The following is a 24,280-nucleotide window of genomic DNA, read 5'->3' as shown; positions in this document are numbered from 1 at the left end:
TATCAGTGAAAACATTGGAGCATTCATTTAATCTGCCAGACGCATAGTTGATCACAGGTGACCGTCGGGTATTGCTACTTTGGATTAAATTTGAATTGACAGCCTAGGGATGAAATGCTTCAGATTGTGTCTCTAATCTCTCTCAGACATCTCTTCCCTTGTTCATACTAGAATCTTGCTCACTTCCCCACAGCTGTAGGGATATGGGTGCATCTGCTACAGGTGTTAATGGATACAGATGATCCTTACTGGGAAGAGGATGAAAACTCTCCCCCCTTTCCAGATGGTCAAGGAGTAGAGCTAATTTTACTTTGGAGTCTGAGGATTTGTCCCAGAAGGAGCTAATGCAAACAGCAGACAGTGTTAGGGCTAATGATAAAAAAATGTGCCATAGCAGGTTTCTGTTCCTGATTGGTATTATCAGTAGTGGAAATGATCCAGTTAAATAAGAAACTGCCCACACTTTGGCATTTGACTCAGTGATATGCCCCACTGTGGAGGGTGTGTATGAATGCACATCAAATATATCACAGTCATCATGTGACCTGGATTTCTATAGTGTGATCTTAGGGGAGGTTTTTAGATACCAGTATGTTAAATATCCACTTACCTATTTTCACATGTTCAAGGCTTCCAACATAATCTGAGATTAATATTTTTCTTAGTTTTTCTGGATTAAGGCGAAAAATGGCCTTGCCAGTTTTGAAGAATCCTGTGTTTTCTAGATTTCTCTGTATATGTACAAATCCAGACTTACCACCTGCAGCTGGAGTGCACTGAAATTAGATCTGTTGTTTAAATCTGCTTAATAGTCTTTAGTGGACTTAGGGAATAATATTTGTGCTGCATAAGAGGAATTGAAGATGTGTGGAGTCACCACAGCTGTCCCTTACCTAGGAATGGGAAAGGATTCAATTGTGTGACTGCATGTGGCTGTTCACTTGTTTAACCTCTAAGTTGTATTTCCAGCATTTATACCTAACTTGAACTCTCTTTTTATGAACAGTGCTTCTAAATGTTAAGGATACCACTGGAAGCTACTTGAGGCAAAAGTGTTACTTACACAAAGACATACTGATTGTGCATATGAAAATAATGCTTTTGAAAGGTACTACTGTAGGAGAGTTCCTTTGAACCTAAGACTGGTGTTAATGTGAGTGATTCACAGCTTGCTTTGAAACTGATAGTTGCTCCTTTATATTTAGTGAATGACTTAATTTCTTCATACCCTTGTCCAAAGTGCCTATGTAGTCAATTTTTGTATGTAGGAAAAAAAACTTTCCCTAAAAGCTGATGTATTTTATTTAGTACAATGTAGTGGGATTTATATCTGTGTTGTAAATCTGAGCAAATCATCTAAGTGTCTGTTACATAAACTGTGAAGAACTTCAGTAAGTGCCTTGCTATTATTTTCTTTTTTAAAGATTAGTTGTATTTTCATAACATTTTTCAGCACAAAGAATATAAATAATTACAGAATATTGTGGGTGTAAGGTGGAAAAATGAGTTGATGCAGAAGAGAGGTTAAAAGTTGTTTGTTTTTTTTTAAGTAACTGGAAGGAGCTGTTTCACTGATGTATCTGGAGCAGTTCATTATAGCAGTTACTACTATTCATGTAGAGACTAGCATAAGGAATTTTGTTTATCCATTGGCTAATAGCACAATTTTGTGCTGAACAGTATTTTAACTTTAACACAGCAGATTATCACCTAAGAAACTGGGAACTGCCTAGTGACTTTTCATGTGAATCTCTTTCAGGCACCTTCTTGGGCATACATCCTGGGTGCAATAGGACTTTTTATCTACCAGTCTCTGGATGCCATTGATGGGAAGCAAGCCAGAAGAACAAACAGTAGTTCTCCTCTAGGAGAACTCTTTGATCATGGTTGCGACTCAATTTCCACAGGTAGTCCTATCTTACTGTGACCCATCCTAGTTTTAAAAAAGTTAATTGTCTTCAGAAGGAGTTGATTAATCACAGATTTGTTGAAGTTGGAAAGGACCACTGGAGATCATCTAGTCCAACCCCTTTCTCAGAGCAGGGTCAGCATATTCTCTTCTAGGATAAATTCATGATCTTCTGGTCACTGCAGCCAAGGCTGACCAGGGAGGATGAGCTTTGCATCCTGACCAGGGAGGATGTTGTGACAAGTACCTTTAGCAGATACTGGACAACATGTCCTGCTCGTACTTACTGTGCATCTTCACATACAGTGTTCTTTGAATGAGCTAGGTGGTGAACAGAACAGAGAATTCCCTAAAAGCATGTTTAGAGATTCTTCAGTATGCACAGCCTATGTTTTCCAGTAGGGTAGAGGTGATGCCAAATAAAGGTTTGTAAGGACCTAAAAAACTGATGCTGGCATGTGAAACTAAGGATTCTGCTTTAGGAATGAGGTGCCCAAATACAAGCCTAACACTGAGGAGAAGGATAACTTATATTACTCAGACAGATGAGCTTAATCAAAGTTGGAGTCCTTAAAAAGTAAGCCCTGCTCAGTTTTACTTTCTATAGCTTAGCTGCTGTTGGTGACAATGCCTTTATTTCTATAAAAGCTTAATGGCTGAAACATTTGCCCTGGAAGCTCATTCTTTATGCCTCACTTCCCAGAGAAGTGTGACTACCAGCCTCTCTGTGCTGAGGCCTTTTGATAAAGCTGTCAGTGTATGTGGGAGATGTGAAATGACAAGGCCAGAAGAAGGGAGACTAACCACTGTAGGCTAGAAGGTGGGGCCCTTGCTTGTAAGAAAAGGATTCCTGTGCTTTGGTAGCTGCTGCCAGGACTGTCCCAGAGGTTAGCTAGGCAGTAAAGTGTCAGTCATGTGATTACTTTGTTACAGTGATGTCAAATGCCTTGTGATTTTTTTATTATTATTTTTTCTCTTTAGCTGCAAGAAAAGAGGGTATATGACTAACATGTTAATTTCTGCTTTTCAGTGTTCGTTGTCCTTGGAGCCTGCATAGCAATCCAACTAGGAACAAATCCTGACTGGTTGTTTTTCTGTTGTTTTGTGGGACTGTTCATGTTCTATTCTGCTCACTGGCAGACATACGTATCAGGCATACTAAGGTTTGGAAAGTAAGTAAGTATTGTTAGAAGAAGTACATGTGGCTTAATGTCTGAAACTGTTAGCTACTTGATTTCCATTTCTTGTTTTGTTTTGTTTTTTTTTTCCCCTTGCTCTTTCTTCTTCTTAACCCTCTCTTCCTCATCATCATTCTCCCCTAGCGTTTTACCTGGCAAAAGCTTTAAACCCCTGCATAATGGTGAATAGAGGACTTGGGTTTTTAGCAGCTGGTTTTTGCTCTATTGTGCTTTGTTTGCATGTGTTTGGCTCTTTTATCTGCAAATCTGTTCTCAGATTGCATGCATGCTCTAGCCAGGGGGGTCTTGCCTGCAGTATAAATAAGCTTAAGTGGGAGTTAGGGACAGAGCAAGCATCTACAATACCCTTCCCTTTGTAATCTCCCATCCACCAACAGTTCCAGCTCAGGGTACTCTGAACTACAGGCATTTTTAGAGATACTGAAATGAACTCTCTGTATCCAGTGCATCCTTTGGCAGGGAGTTCCACAGAGCTATGGCAGTGCTTGAAGAATTGCCCCATGTTTATGTGGGGGCTTTGCTTTTAATCTGGCTCATGCTGCCATTAATGTCCTTTAGGTTTTGTGGTCACTGTTCTAGAAATTGGAGTGATGCTGTTTGTGACTGCATCTGTTCTCACTGCAGTGTAGGAAGAGGAGTCATGATATTCATGTAGAAGATAACAATTTCAATTTAACTCCTAATGGAGTGGGATTGCTGCACCCTCTCACATCTGTGGTGGCACCTAGCCATGGCCTTTTGCTGCTTTTTAAACAATAGCTGTGCTTTAGTAATGATTTCTGAAGAAGAAAAGATCAGAGACTTCGGTAGCAGCAAAGTTGGAAGTATGTGACAAAGGCTATTCTTCTGCTAATTGTAGTCACTTGCTAAGTCACCTCTTTTTCCTCCTAATCAGCTCTGCCCTGCAAGAAGCACCTGAGCATCACTGGGCACAAAGGCTTGGTGATCAGCTATCCTTGCATACTGTTCAGTGTCTGTTAAAATAAAGCTGTCCCTGTGGTAATGCAGCTCTCTTGCTGATAATGCATTTTACCACACAAGCTATAACTCTTCTGCCTGCCTACCCATCCTGCTTTTTTAAAAGACAATCTGTGCTGTAAACACAAATAGATGCTTTAGAGTGATGCCTAAAAGGGGTTAATTTCCATTGGATTACACTGTAAGGAGATAGACTATGCCATGAGCTCTGGGACTTTGCACATATGATTTTCTTCAGGGGATGTTTTTGTGAGGATGATTTCCCTACATCAAGAAGGCACTGAGACTCCTGTACCACATAAAAGTGTCTTCATTAAAAACTTAATGGTTTCTGTGTAAATACAGAATACAGTTTGTAATGGCCTGCCATTTCATGCTTTCTGTTTGAAATTAAACAGACACAACTCTTCTCCAAGGTAACTTAGTTCTGTTTAGTGAAAACAGGTCAGAGTTTTTTTTTTAAGGCTTGTGTTTTTATTTCTATTTAGCATAAACGTTGGAGTCTAAATGAAGACATTCAGTATATTGTTCTCAATATGATAATGCATAATAACATGGATGGAAGCTTTCACTGCTGCTGTTCGTGAATTAGCAGCACTTTAGAAGTCAAATGACAGATGAGAGAGTCCTAGTGCTGATGGCCAGGAGGGATCAGAGCAGTTGGGTACTGCACCACTGTCAGATTATGTAGAATACTGCACAGTGTCCAATTAAAATGTTGGGATTCTGGCTTGGTTGTGTTGCAGCTGACAGTCTGAGCCTCTGTAAAATTGAGTGCTGAACTTTGGCACATGTAGCGACTCCACTTCAAGCCTTCTCCCACCACCAGCAACAACAAAAGTCTAGGTTTTAGTACTACAGAGTGCAAACTCTGAATGCTGGCACTTGCATACAGATGCTTTTGCATGACTCAACTGAAAAGTTCAGTTGGTGCAGCTACCACCATAGCCATGACTGGGTAGATATAACACTTCATCCTCAGTAGAGAGCCCACTCCCAGCAGCACTGTCCTCTTTCTGCCCTGCACAGACTCTGTCACTTGACTTCAAGCCAATTCACGAGACAGGCAGAAGATTAAAAGCCTACGCAAGGCTGGTAAGCTGAACTGCAGTGTTAAGCACCTCAGCATATCGTCTAGTTGCAGCTTAAACTTTGCCTTTTCTGAGGCTAACAGTCTGAAGCTTGTGATGAAACTAAGCATATTTTATCTCTATCTTTCCAATGAAAGAAGAGACTTTAATGTTACTGTGATTATCAAAGTCAGATAAATGTTTTCCATTAACTGAGAGCTGATTGCTATCTCTCTATGAAAATAGTTTCCTGTGCAAACAGTTCACATGCTAAGCAAGTAACAATACTTGTTGACTTTGGTTGTAATTCTTTAAAAACAGCAACTTTGTTCTAACAGCTTAAAGAAGTGTATTTTAAACCTTCATTATCACTGTTTCCTAGTAACTTCAGTACAAAGATCAGGTACCTGTCTCAAAACCTTGAGTAATGTAAGTTAGTTTAGATGTACACATCTACTTTTTTTACTTTAAAGTTTTTTTAAAAAGTACAATTTAAAAAATGTTTAAACTTTTCTCATGAAAAATTCTCTTTGCTTTTTTAATAAATTCAGGTCTTCTCAAAATATCAATCGAACAGTAATAAAGAGTTAGCTGTCTTGTCTGAGGGGCGAAATAAAGGTGGAAATAGAGAGTCTAGACTTTAGAGGGTGCACAACACCACCTGTTTTAAAATATTTTAATGGAAAAAAGTAAGAAATCAATTATACGTCCTCTGAAACAGGACAGCTGCTTGCCTGTCCACTGACTCAGTCCTCAAAATACTGCCCATATGTTTTGCAGGTTGTATCTGTCAAGTTTTCATGATATGACTGCCTAAAGCAATCCCTTCAGTCCTAGTCTAGTCTTCACAGTTCATACTTTTATATATGTTTTTAATGGAAATGTTTGGTTGCATTTACTGTGAGCTTGTCTTAAACTTTGATTTGATACTTATATATCAACAAGTCTCTAAATTTATACAAAATTCTCAAATAATTACCAATGTATTTTTTCCCCGTTAAAGTTATATGTAACTTGCTTTAGATAAAGAGTATAGATTTATTTTTAAATCTCAGCCAAAGATCTGTTCCATATAGAGCAACTTCCTCAGTCAAGGTAAATCATTCTATATACATTGATGTAATTTGAAGTATTTTAAGGAGATAAGATTTTTATTCCCTCCCTACCCTGCTGCCTTACACTAAGAACAAAAAGCCTTTTCTTTAACTAAATACCCCTTTTTTCCTCCGTAGAATTGATGTAACTGAAGTTCAGATAGCCATAACAATGCTGCTCTTAATGTCTGCATATGGTGGAACAGCAGTATGGGACTATCAGGTAAGTGTTTTAAATTTTCAGACTTCCTGATGAGTATTCAGTTCCTGTTAAGTATTCAGTGTTCCTCTGGTATTGGTACCATCAATGCCTACTAGTTGTCTAATGTTGTATTTTAGCTTGCTGTCCAAATGTAGGTTGCTGTAGTTAATTTAGATGTAATGGTGTGACTTCTTGTGCACAAACTTGGGAAGAAGACCCCATCTGCCCATTTTCCAGATCAGGAATTCTGATCTGGAAAAAATACTCGGCATATACTTCAGCTTTAACAAATCGATTTTGTTTTAGTTTTATTTCTTCTGTATATTTTATTGTAAGACATACATTTCTGTTCACTTAAGTGATTTCTAGGATGCTTTATTTTAAAATTTAAATATGAAATGCTTTAACAAAACCATGGGATGAAGTTAGGGGTTAAGTAATACATACTGTGGTTAGGTAATCCGTATTTACATGCCGATGGAGATGTACTGATTTTAACAGTTATGTCAGAGACAACTTAAATGTAAATATCCATTCTTTATATGATTTTTTTTTCTTTATATGAACTTTTTTTCCTGCCCAAAACTCTGTTCCTATCTCTGGCTTGCATTCTGATCTTTAGAGATGCACTTCAGTGAATGGGATCATTTCTAGGGTCTTTACTCAGAACTGTATAGTTCTGCTTGGTTACAGCAGATGGAAGAGCTGAGATCATTCTGTGTGATTGATAAACAATGAATTGATAACAATTTGATAACAATAAACAAACAATTGATAAAAATCAATTCTAAATCACCAGCTAACTCAAATAAAGTCATGCCTTTACTCAAAAATTAGGAAATGTTTAGCTATTTTTTTTTTTCATTTCCCCATCCTGTAAGATGCTGCTTTTTTTTTTTTCCAGCTTGTATTCATGTTGGAAAAATAAAGTAGGTGCTTTAGACTTGAATTATGATTGATTTTTCTTCAGTATTAAAATATGTGGTAGTTATGCTGTATCTCAAGATACTCACAAAAATACAGTCAACAGTTTCAATGTATTACTACTTCTTTTTAAGTCCTCTGCTGCCTTTGGAAGTTTCTTTGAAACTGCAATTGATTCTGAAAGGTAACTGCTTAATTACAGTTTGTATCTGAAGACTATTCTAAAGGCAAAGATACAGCATACAAGTAACAAGTTCCAAAATACAAAGCAGGCAGATGGTGTTTGTGTTTCCTGTGGTTCAGTGTTGTGTTACCTAGTGAAATAGAAGGAAATCTCCCTTGCCCCGCTTCCCCCCATGCTTTGATGATAAAGCAGTCTGTGTCAAGTTTTTGCTTATGTAGTAAAAATGTGAAGGGCATCATAAGGACAAACACATTAAGATCTATCAGAATTTCTAGACCAGAAATTAAGTACTCAAAAGTTGAGTTTAAACATTACAAAGGAATTTGTTGTCTCCTTAGTAAGGAAACGAATTCTAAACACTGTCCTCTTGAGCTTGTTTCCAGGAAAGTGAGTTCAAATTAAAAAAAATGTTTAGTGGGTGTCAGTAGGCGCTTTTTTAATTGCTTCTTTAAAAAGGTGTTAACTTCTAATATCTTTCTGTTGTTTTTCCTGCAAAGGTCCCTTTGGTGGGCTTAGAACTGAAGTTCTTGGCAGTTTTTGGCATACTGTGTGGAACAGCACTTTCTTTTTTCAATTACTTCCGTGTCATCTTTGGTGGAGGGGTTGGAAAGAATGGATCTACAATAGCAGTAAGTTGCTTTAAAAATCCAAGTGAGGTTTCAGTAACCTGTGCCCATAATTTATTGCATTCCAGGTGATCACAAGGATTTTATCTATTTAGTGTTTAAGCAGACAAGCACATGAGTGGTGGGTGGCTAAAGCAAAGACTTCATTATCTGCCTTCTCTCTGCCTGTTATTGGATTTCTTCTGTTGCAGAAACCAGCAATGAATTTTCTTACAAAGTTGATCAGTGGTCACTGCAAAGGATAATGCTAGTGGGCTTTCCCTGAGTTTTGACAACTCTGGTTTTGTTTAATGGGATTTGCTGTATGTATAAAATCTGGACCTAGTGCTGTGACTGAGGCCTAAGGCAAATTTTCTGTCCATTTGTATTTCAGGGAACAAGTGTTCTTTCACCAGCCCTGCATATTGGACTACTTATCACATTTGCCATTATGATCTATAAGAAGTCTGCAACTCAGCTGTTTGAAAAGCATTCTTGCCTGTATGTCTTGACATTTGGATTTGTGAATGCTAAAATCTCACAGAAGTTGGTGGTAAGGAATCTTTTTCAGTCCTAAAGTTCCTAAAACTAAACTGGTTCTTGGCTTAACACTTGCTGGATCAGTAGGCACGGCAAGTTTTCCCATTCTACTCTGTTGCTGTATTATCAGCTTCATTATGATCAAGACAGTGAACTAGGCTTATGCTCCTACACTGAGATTATAGATGGCACTGATGCAAACACATAATTACTGCTGAATGTATTGGTTAGAACTTTGTTCTGTTTAACTTACTCCTAGAACTGTCAGCCTTCAGCATAAGTGTGGTCCCTCAAGCCTTACTAACAGTGCTGTGACTTCTGATTTAATTCTCTGAAATAGGAATTTAACCATTAAAAGGGATATGCTTTTCTATTTCTACTGCTGTTGTAATTAAAAACCTCATAATTGGATTAAAAAAATAAACTATCTGCTTTAGTCTACACAGTTGCTAACAGTAATCCAGCTAGCTGATTTTTTTTATTATTTTTCTTCTGGCATAACATTTTTTCAAACACTAGAAAACAGGTATTCTACAGACTTTCTTGCTAGGCAGCAGTTCACCTAGTGAGCTACTGACTTCTTTGAAGAGAGAGAATGCTAGTGAGAAGATTGAGCTTTAAGACTGAACTTGAGGCAGTTTATCTGTTCTGTGAAACCCCTTGGCTCCTTTGCTCATTTGGAGGACCCCTAGGTCCCTGTAACCAGCATTCATCACTGTATGTATGTCAGTGCTTTATGTGTAGCTTTGAGAATAGCCTTCTCCAGAGGCAAACCTGTAAAGGCAGTGGGCAAAGGATTGTGGGGGTTTGGTTCTCAGTTTTCTGAAATGATTTCAGGAGGCCTTGTCTTTCAGGCATGCCAGCGTGAGCAGCTGCAGTAAACTCTTAAGGTGTGACCAGGTGGGAGGCCCAGTGGAGACATGAGCCAAGGTCTGTGAAGTTTGTGTGAATGTGCCAAAGCTGCTTCATGGGTGCTAACCCTGCATAGCTGCTGCACATCACACCAGACATGAGCCATGAATCGCTCCCTGCTGCGGATCCCTTTATGAGGGGAGATACATCCTTAGCAGGCTTTGAATGGAAGCCTTTGTCAGCTCTTCTCTGGTTTGTCTTTAGACTGGGACACCCACAGGCTTTTCTGTGAATTTTGCTGTTCAACATAATTTATATTATGCTGAGAAACCACCCTGTTCACAGGAACCTCTTACTACATTAATCATATATGCCAAGCATCCACAAGGAAGGAAAAAAAGAATGCCAGAGTCATTCCTTATAGCAGACTTGGTACTTCAACTACTTTCCTTCTGCCATATTTGAATTTCCTGGTATAGACTCTTCATATGTCCTTTATTAGGTCTCCAGCCTCTTACACAAAACTCTTCTTCTGCCTCTCAATTAAAGGCAAGCTTAATTTGTCTCTAAGAATGCTAAATATGGAAGGATCAAGGTGAGGGAGGGAGAAAAGATTCTTTCCCAAGTAATCATCTCCTGCTCATTCTGTATAGTGTCTCTACTACACAGTGAAAACAAGTCATGTCAAATAAGCAAAAGCCTTAGTTTTAGCTAGCCTTTGGCTAAGTAAGGCCAACATTTTCTAGCTAGACTCGTAAACAGTTTTTCAGGCAGGTAGTATACACTTTCAGTAAGCACAGTCTTACCCCTCAACTGCAGCACTGAAAAACAGTGGGGAGCCCTGCAGTTAACTAAAATGCTGTGCTATAGATGTAATGTTACTACAAAAGAACATTGAAGGATGTGTACACATTTCTTACATAATAAAGTAAAAATATACTAACTGACAATTCAAATAGCTGTTTCACTGATTAAAGTGCTATGTATTGGTTGAATAACATGGAAAGAGGTTACTTGGTCACTGGGAAAGAATCTGTCAGGGATCAGCAGGCCCTGAAGCGTTTATGAAGCCCTTGGCTTGCCTGCTGATTGCTTCTGGAGCCAGAAACAGCAGGGTGTTGCTGGGTAAGGACATCAGGATATCATCATGCCCTTTCAGAACTAAGGTGGAGATTTTCTGGTGGTTGTCTTTATCTTGCAGTGGTGCATTGCTGCCTGTCGTCTTTTTTCTTTTTTTTTTTTTTAATATAGGTGGCTCACATGACAAAAAGTGAAATCTGTCTTCAGGAGACTGCATTTATTGGGCCAGGACTTCTGTTTTTGGACCAATACTTCAACAGTTTCATTGACGAATACATTGTTCTATGGATAGCATTGGTAAGCACTCCTTTTTATGCTTCTCGTTTGGACCATACTGAAAGGAATGGATTGAGAATTGTCCAAGGTTGTTCTGGCTGGCTGTCTTTCCTTGGAGCAGAGATGTGATAGTAAACTTACAGATCTCTCCCATATCTAAGCTTTTATTTCAGGTGATCTAAGTTACTCTGCTAACTGCAGACTCACAACATTTGTTTATCAGACTTTACATGTTTAATGCTGGTTATGTTTTGTTTGGGGTTTTTTGTTTGTTGATGTTGTTTTGGGGGTTTTTGTTTTCTTCTAAAATAGGCCACTATATCTCTATGTTAAAATGCTTGTTAAACTTGTTGCTTGGATAGATGAAAGTATAAATTATAGTAGGAACAACTAAAAAACTATATATTTTTTTAACCTGTTCTGTTTTGTTTTTTTGAAGTTCATATCCTTGGTTGATATGCTGAGATATGCCACTGGTGTATGCCTGCAGATTGCTGCTCATCTTCATATACATGTCTTCAGAATTTCATCTCATCAAGCTCCTGAACAGGTTCAAAACCATAATGACTGATTAAATAGGTCAAGGACAAGAGAAGAAGCAGTTAGGGGAATGCTGAATGAAGAGCAGACGGTTTTTTTTTTGAAGACACATTAAGCTCTTTTGTTGGGTTTTTTTTCGTTTTGGTTTGGTTTTTGTTTTTTTTTTTAAGAGTTTTATGAGAAAGCTCACTCTATGCCAGAGACTACCAGATGTTAGAATTACTAAATACAAAGTCATATTTTTGAACCAGGACATATTATTTTCCCTTGTGTTCTAGACATTGCAGCTGCTATTTTATACCATGAATACCACATTTGAAACTTTTGCCATTTTCTGTTAGGAAACCTTAGTTCTGTACTTCTGGTCTGCTGAATGTAGACTGCAAACCAGAGTGCTACCAACCAGAATTCAAAGAGGAATCTCACTTTTCCTCACTAGAGCAAGTAACTAATCTTCTAGAGTTACGTTCTTAATATTCTTGGAACTGCTGTGAAGGGGTAGTCAGAGGTATCAATGAATACAGTACTGCATTATTAAGACTAGTAAAATAAGGCTCCATGAGGTAAAACCACTCAATCCATTTTGGTATTTCTAAAGAACGGGGTACTAGATCAGTAGGATGAAGGAGGTATAGCTCAGAAAAATTTTCTTCTATTTCAAAATACTGTTACGAGTGCCTTTAGGATTCATGCATTCTCTAGGAACTAAGTACATAACTTACTGTTAATAAATAGTGGTAGCTTATCTTTTCTTTCAAGGTCAGGTTCTGGTTTTGTACCCATAATAAGGTTTACCTCATTGTACTCATTATCTAGACTATAGGCTAACTTTACCTACCCTAACTTACATCTGTGAAACTATACAAGCAAATGACAAGGTTCATTGATAAATTACTGTGACAATGCATCTCCCCCATAATTAATTCCCTCTGAAATATGTTTGCTATTACTGCATACCTGATCTATCTAATTTGCCCTGTGTAGCTATCACTGTACTTTAGCCAAACAAATCTGCATGGAACTAAACCCTACTGTATAGTAAAACTCTCCAGAAAAAGTCAGGCCCATTATCAGCTTTTCTTTCTTTTAAGAACAGACCCACTGACTAACATAAGGTGGCTAGCTAACAGGCTGTTGTCATTAGAGAAAAGCTGAATGAAAGTATTTTAACTGTATGAGCAAATCATGACTTGTACACAAACCCAGTAAGCTTAGGCTCATTTGAAGAGGTACTCTTGGGATATGATTTTTGTAAAAAGCTTTTGAATGTAAGTGTTGGTTACCGCTTTCAGTTGCTGGTATGTAGCTGAGCTGTATAAAGTCCTTCCTGAACTGTAATAAAAAATGCTATGGTTTGTTCTTAAAATATTATCATAGCAGCTTTCCAGCTGCACATTAATTCAAAAAAGACTTCCTGAGGTGCTCAGGGAACTTGGGGGGTTAAAGTGCCACCTACCACACTCCTACCTAAGAAGAATATGCTGGTACGTTTATGGGTAACCGTAGCAGTCAAATGGCTAGCACTCTAAGTCACTTGCGTGAATTCCAAATTAGTCTTGCTACTCACGTTTGAGCCTGTGAAAGACAGCATTTGCCCATGACTTCAGTCTGAACCTAGGCCATGGTCAAATAGAAGATGATAAAGACCATTTCAGTTTGTCTGATGAAAAGATATAGGCAGCTTTTTTAGAGTGAGAAGGTTTGGTTCCTCAGAACGCTCAAAAAACATGTCACTTACCAGGAGGTGTAAGTAGTTTTAAGAATATGATTGAGGTGGGTGCATGATAGGAAACTAATGCAGAAATCTGTCAGAAAAGCAAAAGCATGAGATGATACTAATAAATAAAACCAGAAACTTGAGTCAATACTAACAAATAACCTAATATTGAAGATAGGAAGAACACTTAACTGTGTTTCATAGCATCATCTCATCATCCTTAGAGGGCTTAGACTCAGTTGCACAGTTACAAACTAGCATCATTCTAGCAACGTAACTTGTGTGTTTGCTTCTTCCCTGAGTCTTAGCAGATGCAGAACAAAAGAGACCTGTACCAGTTGCTTGTTCAGCTTCAGTTACAGCCTAATAGCTGAAGTTTCTTTAAGTCATCCATCCCTAATCTGGCTCCCAGAACTGGAGAGCCACCATCAAATGACTTGATTCTGAATAAGAAATGCTAGTAAGCTGAGGAGAAGAATCTACAAGGACTGGTTTTGAAATACATTGTTATGAAAACATCCCATTTGTGTGAGTCACTGTGTGGATGGCTTTTGGTTTATCTATAACTGTATTAAATGTAAGCATTAAATATGTTAGGAACTAACTAATTTGTAAAAGTGGATATTGAGGCATAATGGCTTTCTGTAAAAACAAACTCTGTATGAGCTAAGCCGAGTGTTGAATTGATACCGATTTACTGTAATGAGATACATGAAATGCTTTATCCTCAAAACTTAGGCCTCCCTAAAGTGCTAATCATCTGGAATTCAAAAGGTAATATTTGACACACTGGAATGGGCTCCCTAGGGAGGTTGTTGAATCCCCATCCATGGAAATGTTTAAAAAATGCAGCGACGTGGTGCTAAATGACATGTTTTAGCACCAGACCTGGAACAGTTAGGTAATGGTTGGATTCAGTGATCTTAAAGGTCTTTTCCAACCAAAATGACTTTATGATTCTGTGATGTCAAAGGCCTGTAATAACTTGAATATTATATAATAGATATTTTACTTCTAACAGTGATTCTGTAAGAACTATATACTCTAAAATGCATAATGTTTAATTGGGCTTACTTGAGCATATGTCATATAAAGCTATGACAGAGCTCATCATTCAACAAAAGAAACCTGCTTTTTGAATGAATTACAGCAGTTTGTCAATCTCTTACTAGTACAGAGACAGTACAATGCTAGCTTTTTTAACAAAAAGTTAAAAAATTAATTTACCATAGTATCATCATGAAATAATCTTGCACAAGCTGTGAACTTTTGTAACTGCTGGTATAGATGAGCAGGTTAAATGCCGAAATGATGAAAATGTTTAAAAATGCTTCTATTTGCACCATGTGCCTAAAGTTACTATGTAAAATCTGGATAATTAATTTTTCAATAATTGTTATGATTTGGCATTAAAAAAGTGAAACAATTTAAACAGTCTAATGCTACTTGAAGTATTAAGTAGTCAAAAGATTAATTGGACAGACAATAAATGGTTTGGGGTCCAGAACCCCTAAAGTAATACATTTATTAATATATATGTTCATACAAGAAGATTAGAACAATCCATGAAAGGATTAGTGAATAGGAACTTTAAAACATTTAAATCTTAACGTACTTCTCCATGGCTAATGCCTGTACTTGTATCGTGTTACTTAGGTACAAGTTGTTTCTCCAGTGAGCCATCAGAATAACATGGACTGAAGAGACTTGCGAACAGTTGCCATCTCCTGCTGTTGCTGTTACAAGAAAAGGAGATAACACTGAACAAATGCCATATCAATATGATTCCTTTGAGCTAATTAAAGGAATGTCAAATGACATTTTTATAGAATGTTCTATTTTTGCATTTAACTAACTTCTTCCTAGATCTGATACTCACGGTGTCCATCATAATCTTCTTCTGCAACATAGCCATTTCTTTGCGAAGTTCACTTTGTGCACCAACTAGAAGATTTTCATTGGTCTTCTCCAGCTCTTCCATGCTCTGAAGTTAAGAATAATCTTAATTTAGAACTGTTCAACGTCAAAGGGTTAATTTAAAACAAGCAAACATCATTCACATTGCAATTTAACTTTTACAGCAGCAGGGGTCATTGATAATTGATGAATTTGGTCATGAATTTGACATACAGGACTTTGTACTGCAATCTACATTCTTGTTCAAACAGTATGGACAGTGTGAAGGAAATGGTCCCCTCCACTCATCAGCTGTGAGGTTTCAGCTAGTAGTCCTGTGTTTCAGTAAGGATAAGAGTTCTACAAGAAAAGTTTAAATAGATATGTTAGGAACAATAGGGGGGTTTAGTATTACAGCAAGCTTGGAGACTCAAGGTAAGGACTATAATAAAGCCCACTAGGTTTCATTCTCTTTGCACATTTGTCCCCAAATAAGCCAAGTAAAGGTCGCTGGTTATCTTCCCTTTTCATATAATGCCTAAGTCTGTGTAGTTGCATATTCCTTGACGTGTATTTAGTTAAGCTTATTTGAGGCTTGATTTTTGACCTTTGATCTTCTTTGAGGAGGAAAATCAAAGTAATACTTCAATGAAGTCTCTGATAATTTTTTTACACTTTCAAACAGTTATTAATGCTGCTGTAGTATCATCTGTAAATTTCATCTTAAACAAATCTCACATTTGTTTCTTGAAGCTCCTAAGAAAAAAAAAAAACACCACAACAAAAAACAACCAAATATACAGCTACCTGAAATTTCAAAAGCGGATCAGTTAGTTATAAAATGACTCGAACAGAAATGAAGGTTTGTCAGAAATTGTCAGATTTGATTCACCCCATACATAAGTAAATACAGGGGTACCACACAAGGTGGAAAGGAGCTTGTCAAAAAGGAACCTGAGGGTCCTGAGGGACACCAAGTTGAATATGAACTAACACTGGGCTGTTGCCACAAAAAAAACTTAACAGTTTCCTAGGCTGCAGCAGGAGGAATGTTGCCTGCAGGTGGAGGGAGTTATCTTTCCACTCTCCCAGCATGGGTGAGGCCACAGCTGGAGTGCTGTGCCCAGTTCCAGACTCCAGAGTACAAGAGAAACAGACATACTGGAGAGAGTGCACCAAAGAGCTGTGAAGATGATTAAGGGACAGGAGCATTTCTCCTATGAAGGCTGAGAGAGCTGGGACTGTTACCCAACATAAATACATGAAGGAGGCTGCAACAAAGATAGAGCTGGGCTCGAGGTGCCCAGGGCTAAGATCAGAGGCAACAGGCATAAACTGAAGCATTGGGAAAGTTTTACTGTGAGAATGAGCAAGTGCTGGTGCAGGCTGGGCATTTGTGGGCACCATCTCTGTCTTTGGAGATACTAAAAAGCCAACCAAATGTAGGTAGACTTGCTGTACCACCTCCTGGCCAGACAGACAACTTCCAGAGGTCCATTCCAACCTCAATCCCTCCGTGATTCTGTGGTACTGCTTTCATGACCTCTGCATTCACTGCAAAACCAGTCATTTAGGGTATTTTAAATTTTATCACATTTTCAATTTCTAATACCTTACTTAGAAAAACAGTGAAGGAAGGAAATTCTGGGAATAAAGTGGTTTTGTTCTTCATGTAAAACAGCAGGCAAAACCTTTTTATATTTTTAACCAAAAACCCAATTTTTAGAGTAGTTCTACTCAATCATCACTTTCTGTTTGCTGTCTAGTGTGCTAGCTACTTTATTACCAAAGCACAATTGATCAGTATAAATCATGTGTTTAAAATAGATTACCTTTGTAAGTACTGTCCCAAACAATGGTATTTACAGGGGCTCCCAGCAAGTACAGAAAGTACACATGAAGTAACAGTAAAGTTAAACAGGACTGATTACATAACTATCCAGCCGGGCCTGCTTTCACTGTAAATCATCACTTCCATCAGATTCTTTCTGTTGTTTTAGTGAATGCTTACCTTGAATACCAGGTTACAGAAAGGAAAACCCTTTCTAATGAATGCTGCTTACAATGAGGTTAAGGGAGCTCTAACTGGAGCTCTGATTTTAAGGCAAATACAATTAATTTCCTTCAAGTTTCACCCTCCATACATTAAGACTAATAGCTGGAAAGGTTAATGACAGAAAAAAATTGGTATCTAATTCTCATTATGGGGGATGCACCTACCAGCAGTAATAAAAGCAATAAATCGCAGCCTAAGATGTATTTTTAATAGATTATCAAGTTTCACCCTTTTAAATTATTAAAAAAAAATCTAAGGGAATAATTAAGATGAAATCCTCATCATTTAACTGACCTATATAACCTTTAAATTGGTACATAACTGTGTTCCGTTTAGAAAGTGTGCTGTGAGGGTTATGGTTAAATATCTGAAACAGACAAGCAGATCCCTGTGAGAACACATTTAATTAATTCATTTATTAAACAGATACAGCATGTATGCATGTATGGAGAGAATGAGCCATGTTCTTAACAAGTGAGGGAGAGATACTAACACTACTCATGAAAGGCTGTTATTTTCCTTAAATGAACTTTAAATCTCTATTTCATAAAGGCTGAATTAATACAACTTTTTATGTGATAATGATAGTTGCCTTCTAAGAAAAAAAAATTATTGTACCTTTAAGAAATGCTCATAGAGTTGCTTAATGGTTTTCAGTCTCTGAGTTTGAACTATTCTTGCCTGTTGAAAAACTTTTTGTTGCTGACGAAACACATTCTGAAGCAGAAGCAAAAGAGAAATATTGCATTAGTTAATCAAAAGTGCTTGGGCAGCAACACTAACATCATTTATCAGAATCAGAAACTATGCCTTAACTGGAAATCTGGGTTATGTAATGTAGATCTCTACCTTATTAATGAAGGAAAGATTGGACTAAGCCCTGAGTGTGTCCTGAGGTCCCTTATGACCTGAATTATCCCCTTCAGTTCCTACAAAGACTGCTGTTCAACACAGTTCTTGAGGATATCCCAGGAAACTGCTGCCTAGGGAGCAGCAAAACTTGCAAACACATTGGGACTAGAGACACAGCAACGTGTGACTACATTGCCTTGTACAGCTTGTACCCTATTTTAGTGATCAAATTATCATGCATTTATTATATGCAGGCATATTTTTAAGCAGTGCATGCTAAAAGACAACTACTTTACTCCTTTGTTCCCTGAACCCAAAAACTGGATGCACAGAAACAGCACACATCTTCCTTCTTTATAAATGCTCTGGACTTTTGTGAAGCTGTATGCTGGCATAAGGCATCACTTACGGCCATTTATAAACTTGCAGTGAAATTTAGAAATGCACTCCACCTTAAAATATATGTCAAAACTTACAAATTTAAATGTTGAGAGCCACCAAACTTGAATTTAATCAAGAGGCAAACAATCATATGTTAGTTTACACTGCATAAAGTGTTTTCACATTTCTTGAGTGTCAAAACAATATTCCTTCCCTGTGAAAATATCACAAAACTCATGTCATGATCAAAACCCACCGCCAGTTTTTCTTCCTGCTCTTCTGCTTTCTGCAAATCTACATCCCATTGCTGAAATAAATTCAGGAACTGCTGGGAGAACTCATGATTGAGCTTCAGCCTATAAACAGATACTAGCCGTAAGTATGACAAATACTATGAAAATTTACAAGGAAAGCTTCAAGGTTCAACACCTACGTGGAATGGAATAAAATGAGCTGGCATAGTCAAAGAAACAGTCTGTTCTGACAGCTGAGCCTGCGTATCTTGTGAAAAACTGAATGTGCATAGACACACACACTTACTTCCTGAGTCAATGCGGGTTATATATCTGTAAGGAGACAGCACTCATATACAAAACTCAGGTTAAAAAAAATTTACAACTTTTTTTCCTAACAGTGTCAGGAAATTCCACATGAAGAAAAAATAAAAACACTGTTTTAAAAGACAAGAAGAAAATCAAGGGCAATTTTCCAGAAAGTAAAACTACCTCTTTAAGATAGCTCGCTGTTAGAATTCCAAATCTTACATTTCTCTTTCTCCATTCAAATCAGCACTACGCTAAACTACTACTGTCAATTTAACCATGTGGACACAGCTTGAGGCAGCAGAAGCAGAGGACCTGAGGAAATACTTAGCTAGTAGATACATTACTCGCTGTTTAACTCAAGAAGGTGGACCAGCTATCCATTCTGTAACACAAAAAGGAATTTGACTTCACAAGTTTGGAAAAATGATGGTAAATATTACCGTTGGTCTTGCTGCATTTTCCAAACGTGTTCTATCTTCTGGTTACTGGTTTTGAGTGAGGCTTTTGTATACATCTCTAATCTTTTCCTCTTTGCTAAGAGAGCCTTGTTGATGTCAGCTAAAAAAACAAAGAATACTTTGAAATTAAGCATACCAAGATACACTGTGCCTTTTATTAAAATGCTGATGAGTGATGCTTAGAAGAAGCAAATGGGGTGAGTGCTAATGGAAAAAAAGCTAATGTGATCCTGACTCTTGACTGCTGTGTTTAGCTTCAGTGTTTCCATTCATTATGTACCATTAAATCAGTTCCTTCCACACAGTCATCGTGGGATCCCCTACTGATTATTATGACCCAACATGGACCTATTATCATCATACAAGCAGCACATATACATGATTGCAATACCCAAAGCACTGTATCAGTTCCCACTGTGTATCTCACAATCTATAAATTCTTCAGTCAAAGATAGGGATACCTTGCACAAACCTGATTGCATATGGACATGTTGTGCTTTAGTATCTAATGATATCTTTTTAACGGTGTCCCGTGTGATAGAATGAGGGACAATGCTGGAACAGGGGAAGTTCCACCTCCACACAAGGGAAAACTTCTTTATTGTATGGGTGATGGAGCACTGGAACAGGCTGTCCAGAGAGGTTGCAGACTCCTCTAGAGACTTTCAAGACCTGTCTGAATGCATTCCTGTGTGATCTGCGCTAGGTGACCCTGCTTCGGCAGGGAGGTTGGACTCAATCTCCAGAGGTCCTTTCCAACTGCTATCATTCTATGTCACACAATAAAAATCCTCAATAGTTCAGCTGCATGACTGCAGTGCCAGCTCAGAGTTTGCAGACCATCAAGGAATTTAGTTATGCTGACGCATTTTGATTTTTTTTTTCCTAAAAAAACCACCGGTTCCAGAGTAATACCCAGACTACTTAGATTTATAAATAAAGGTAGCATGTGATTACTCTCACTGTGAACATATTGAATGAATGAATGTCAAAATATTTTTCATATTCTGAAGAAAGTTTAGAAGTATTTAAGTTAACGTAAGTTATTGTGTTTGTTTTGCATTAATTTACATGTGAAAATTCAACAAGTCACAGCTTAAGGTCAATATAGCAATACAAATCACTGTACATTTCAGGAAACATCTGTCAAACCTCTCTCCAATCTGCTGAGGCATCTGCCCCTGATAATGCCAAACCTATTATTTTTGAGCTGACAGCATCCTCTCTCTGATCTATTTATTATCTTTACTTCCATGCTGCTTTTGAGTCTTCAATAACAAACAATCCTAACTTTTCAACACTGAAATCCTCCTCCTCCTATGTAGTTTGCTACATCTACAAAAGCTTTCTAATAAGTATTTTAGCAGCAATTCATAGATTAATTAATAGGTTAGGGAATTCCTTGAACTCCTCTTTCACCTTACATTTACATGCAGGTAATGACTCTGTACAGCATCTTCTTGTACACACAATGAAAGTGCTAATCAGCTGTTAAGTATCCAATGAATCATAGAATGGTGTAGGTTGAAAGGGACCCTACAGACCACCTTCTCCACCCTCCCTGCCATGGGCAGGGATGCCTCTCAACTAGACTCTGCTGCTCAAGGCCTCATCCAACTTGGCCTTCAACACCCCCAGGGAGCAGGCATCCACAGCTTCCCTGGGCAACCTATTCCTGAGTCTCACCACCCTTGTACTGAAGAACTTCTTAAGATCCAGTCTAAGCCTACTTCCCCACATCTAAAAAACATTCTCCCTGGAAATTTAAGTGTAAGTAAAGCCATCTGAGGATCTAATTATGATTGAACTAAATCCAACTGAGCAACAGGCATAAATCTCTCATCATTAGATGACTGGAATTACTTACTCTCATTTTTTAGCTCTTCTAGATACTACTTCTTCTTGACTGCTGAAATTATTAGTCTTTTCTACTGATTCCCTCTTCTCTGCATTTCTGAAGGTACAGAGTACAGTCTACTCTCTAGCTCGTTCTGTATTGCAACTGCAGTCTACTTCCAAAATTCCTTGTTTATAATTGGAACTATTTGTTCCATTTAACTGCTTATATTAACTTCTACTTGCCTCTAATTTTTCACTCAAGTCCTGCAATACCCAGTCTCTTCTATGTCATTGCAACAAAAAATTAAGAATGCCCAAATCATACTGTCCCTTTCCTCTACAATATAAACAGTACCTCTTAAACCTCATCTTGAAATTGGAATTTACAGTCAAAAGCACTTCTGTATATTTCCTTTTTTCCTTTGTAATTATCTACACTAATAAATCTCATTTGATACGCAGTTTTTCCCTTGTATTTGTTCTCTTTGCTCTACTTAGATACAACTTCTATTTTTTCCTGAAAAAAACCAGGTTGGTTAGGTTTTTTTTGTTGTGTTTTTTTTTCAGAAATGGAAAAAATGCTACAAAGACTACACACTTTATGTAAATCTTGGAAATTATGTTATCATAGAATGGCTTAGGCTGGAAGAGACGTTAGAGGTCATCTAATTCAACCACCCTGCCATGGGCAGGCAAGGAATGGTAAGGAATTACAGACAATTCTGCAACTTAAGCATAAACTGGCTTTTAATTTATTAGAATGTAAACATACTTACCTCCAAATCTTTCCAGCATATTCTGTACTTCACCCCTACAAAAGAGTGTTTAAAATTTTTATTTGTCCATTTTCTGACTTTAAAATAAAGACCTGTTGTATATGCTTAAAACTAAGTTTATTCGTGTGCCTATTACTTGGAAAGAGCTGCTACTGTTCTGCAAGATAAAAAAATGACACTCCTTTTCTCCTGCTGGGAGAGGTCTCTCCTTTAGAAGAAATTGCTTTAAAAGAAATTTACTAGAATCTAGTAACTTACTCCCCAGTAAAAAGGCAGCATTAGGCATTTAAATGGTCTTGAGTGGGGCATGACAGTAAATAAAAGCAAACATTCCTTAAACAAAAAACTAGAAAGCACAAAAGGTATTGGAATATCAAATGAAAACAAGTCCATCATACTTAGCATGACTGGCACAGTAAGAAAAATCCAGGACAAATACTATCATGGTTGTTTTTACATCATCTTTAAGATGGTAACACTAGTGTGTAAGGCAGTGGTACAACAGCTGACAAGTCCAAAAAGACACACAGTAGGTAAAGCAAATGTTTATCTTGGTTTTATAGTATCTGCTCTACAGAACATCCCTTTCTTTTTAGAAGAAAGGGGGGGGAACTATCAAAACCTGACTTTGGTAAGATTTATCTGTAAAAATTTCTTTTTCATGCAATAGTTTGATCACTTCAAGTACTGTTAATATCTTCAACTAATATCAGAGAAAAAAATTAGGTTATCAACAATGTAGGATAAAAAAATCACCTTTTGAAAGAATTTTAAGAACTCACAGAGATTTATAATTTTAATGCCTGTTCAAAAGTACCACAAAGAAAATGAAGTTTTAAAATGTAACATTTTTAGCTATAGTTACTTGTCCTGGCTAAACACATGACACTACTGTATTACCTGTCACCTGCTTTTTGAATCAAATACTAAAACAAAGAAAAACAAACAAACAAAACATTTAAATTGGTACTTATTTAAAACCTGCTTATTTTGAAAAATAACTAAATAAAATCCTAACCTTACCCTACATCATCTGCAACCACATGAGTATTCACCAAGGGTCTCTTCTTTCCATGCTTGTCCATTACTGGTGTTTCACCTTAACACAAATTTCAAAAATATTTACAAAAACTTCTGTTTTGGGGGTGTCATTTGAGTTATTGAAAGTGTAATTATTTTTCTGTAATGCTACTCCTCTGAATATGTCTCACAGGTCTCAGTTCCCATCTATAGTACATGCAGCTCCAAACTGAATCTTGAGCTGACAGATGGTAGTGAATTACTCTGCAAGACTAGATTGGAGCTGGCACTACCTTGAGTTCCTCTAAACTGGTCTCAACCAGTTTTTGGGCTCCCACTAGAGCCTTACTCTCAAGTCACAATGTGTCAACCATGGGAAAGGTAACAATAAGGACTGCAAAAGTCCAGTTAGTAAGAATGTAGTTTTTAAAAGAAATACTGAAATTGTGTACTCTGACCTTTAAAAACGCAAAATCACAAATATTTATATTCTTTTAAAAAATATATATAAACCTTTGACTATCAGATTTCAGTTAACTGGGCAGGAGTAATTTAGTCTGAACAAATGAAGGATAGGAGATATTAAGAGAAACAACCCCTGAGATAACTGCTAAGAAAATCAGGAAATGGAGTTACATCAAACTTCACAAAAAATGATTGTGATGATTAAGAACTCCATTTTAAGGAAAGTCCTTTCTTTTTCTGACACACCCTCAAAATGAAACAACAATGCCTTTGACTTCTTTTTTCCTCAGCTTTCTCTGCTTCTTCCTCTTTTTTTCTTTGGTTCAGATTCTTCCTGAACCAAACCAGCCAGCATTACCTTGCCAGCATTAAGTCTCCAAACTCCCCTACCCAACTCATCACTCCATACAAGAAAGCAGAGCTCTCCTGTTCTATTCTGATCTGACAGTGTTATAGGCAGCATTAAAATAAGGCAACAAAATCATACAACAAAATCCTACTCTGTTGAAGAGTCCATCTATAATTTTAAGACATAGTAGCACACCATACAGAGCTATCAAAATAACAGAACTGAGGTGAGCTGTCACAAACATTATGAACCATGCTCACATGGAAGTGCCTTCATTTCTATTCAGTCAAATATTATAACCTTCACTTTAAACAAACAAACAAACAAAAAAATATAACATAAGCACCTTCTCTAACATCTCCCTCTGATCCACTTAGCTCTTTTCTTTCCTCGAAGTCATAAGCAGGTAAGGCTCTCTGTTCCTGTGCTGGTTTACCAGCTTTTCCTCCATGCTTTCTTCCTGATGGTGCCAT

General features: G+C 37.5%; 2 protein-coding genes across 2 annotated transcripts in view; one reads left to right on the top strand and one right to left on the bottom strand.

Annotated features, from left to right (window-relative positions):
• CHPT1 (choline phosphotransferase 1) overlaps window positions 1-14,871 on the top strand; it is a 20,685-nt gene extending 5,814 nt beyond the window's left edge. Inside the window, exons 2-9 of the mRNA XM_054386452.1 lie at window positions 1,760-1,907; window positions 2,940-3,081; window positions 6,389-6,473; window positions 8,058-8,189; window positions 8,560-8,718; window positions 10,809-10,934; window positions 11,353-11,463; window positions 14,827-14,871. Coding sequence (XP_054242427.1) covers window positions 1,760-1,907; window positions 2,940-3,081; window positions 6,389-6,473; window positions 8,058-8,189; window positions 8,560-8,718; window positions 10,809-10,934; window positions 11,353-11,463; window positions 14,827-14,871 — 948 coding nt within the window. The remainder of the gene's footprint in view (window positions 1-1,759; window positions 1,908-2,939; window positions 3,082-6,388; window positions 6,474-8,057; window positions 8,190-8,559; window positions 8,719-10,808; window positions 10,935-11,352; window positions 11,464-14,826) is intronic.
• On the bottom strand, window positions 14,853-24,280 carry SYCP3 (synaptonemal complex protein 3). Its single transcript, XM_054386453.1, has 8 exons — window positions 24,154-24,280; window positions 22,997-23,072; window positions 21,974-22,008; window positions 19,341-19,458; window positions 18,612-18,711; window positions 17,741-17,839; window positions 15,050-15,154; window positions 14,853-14,906 (listed from the first exon to the last, which is right to left on the bottom strand). The coding sequence occupies exons 1-8, from the start codon at window positions 24,278-24,280 to the stop codon at window positions 14,853-14,855; spliced, it is 714 nt and encodes a 237-aa protein (XP_054242428.1).

This window comes from Indicator indicator, chromosome 14, assembly GCF_027791375.1.
Source record: "Indicator indicator isolate 239-I01 chromosome 14, UM_Iind_1.1, whole genome shotgun sequence".
Lineage (NCBI taxonomy): Eukaryota > Metazoa > Chordata > Aves > Piciformes > Indicatoridae > Indicator > Indicator indicator.
The sequence above is the reverse complement of the archived record's forward strand: the minus strand, read 5'-3'. Positions and strand labels throughout refer to the sequence as shown.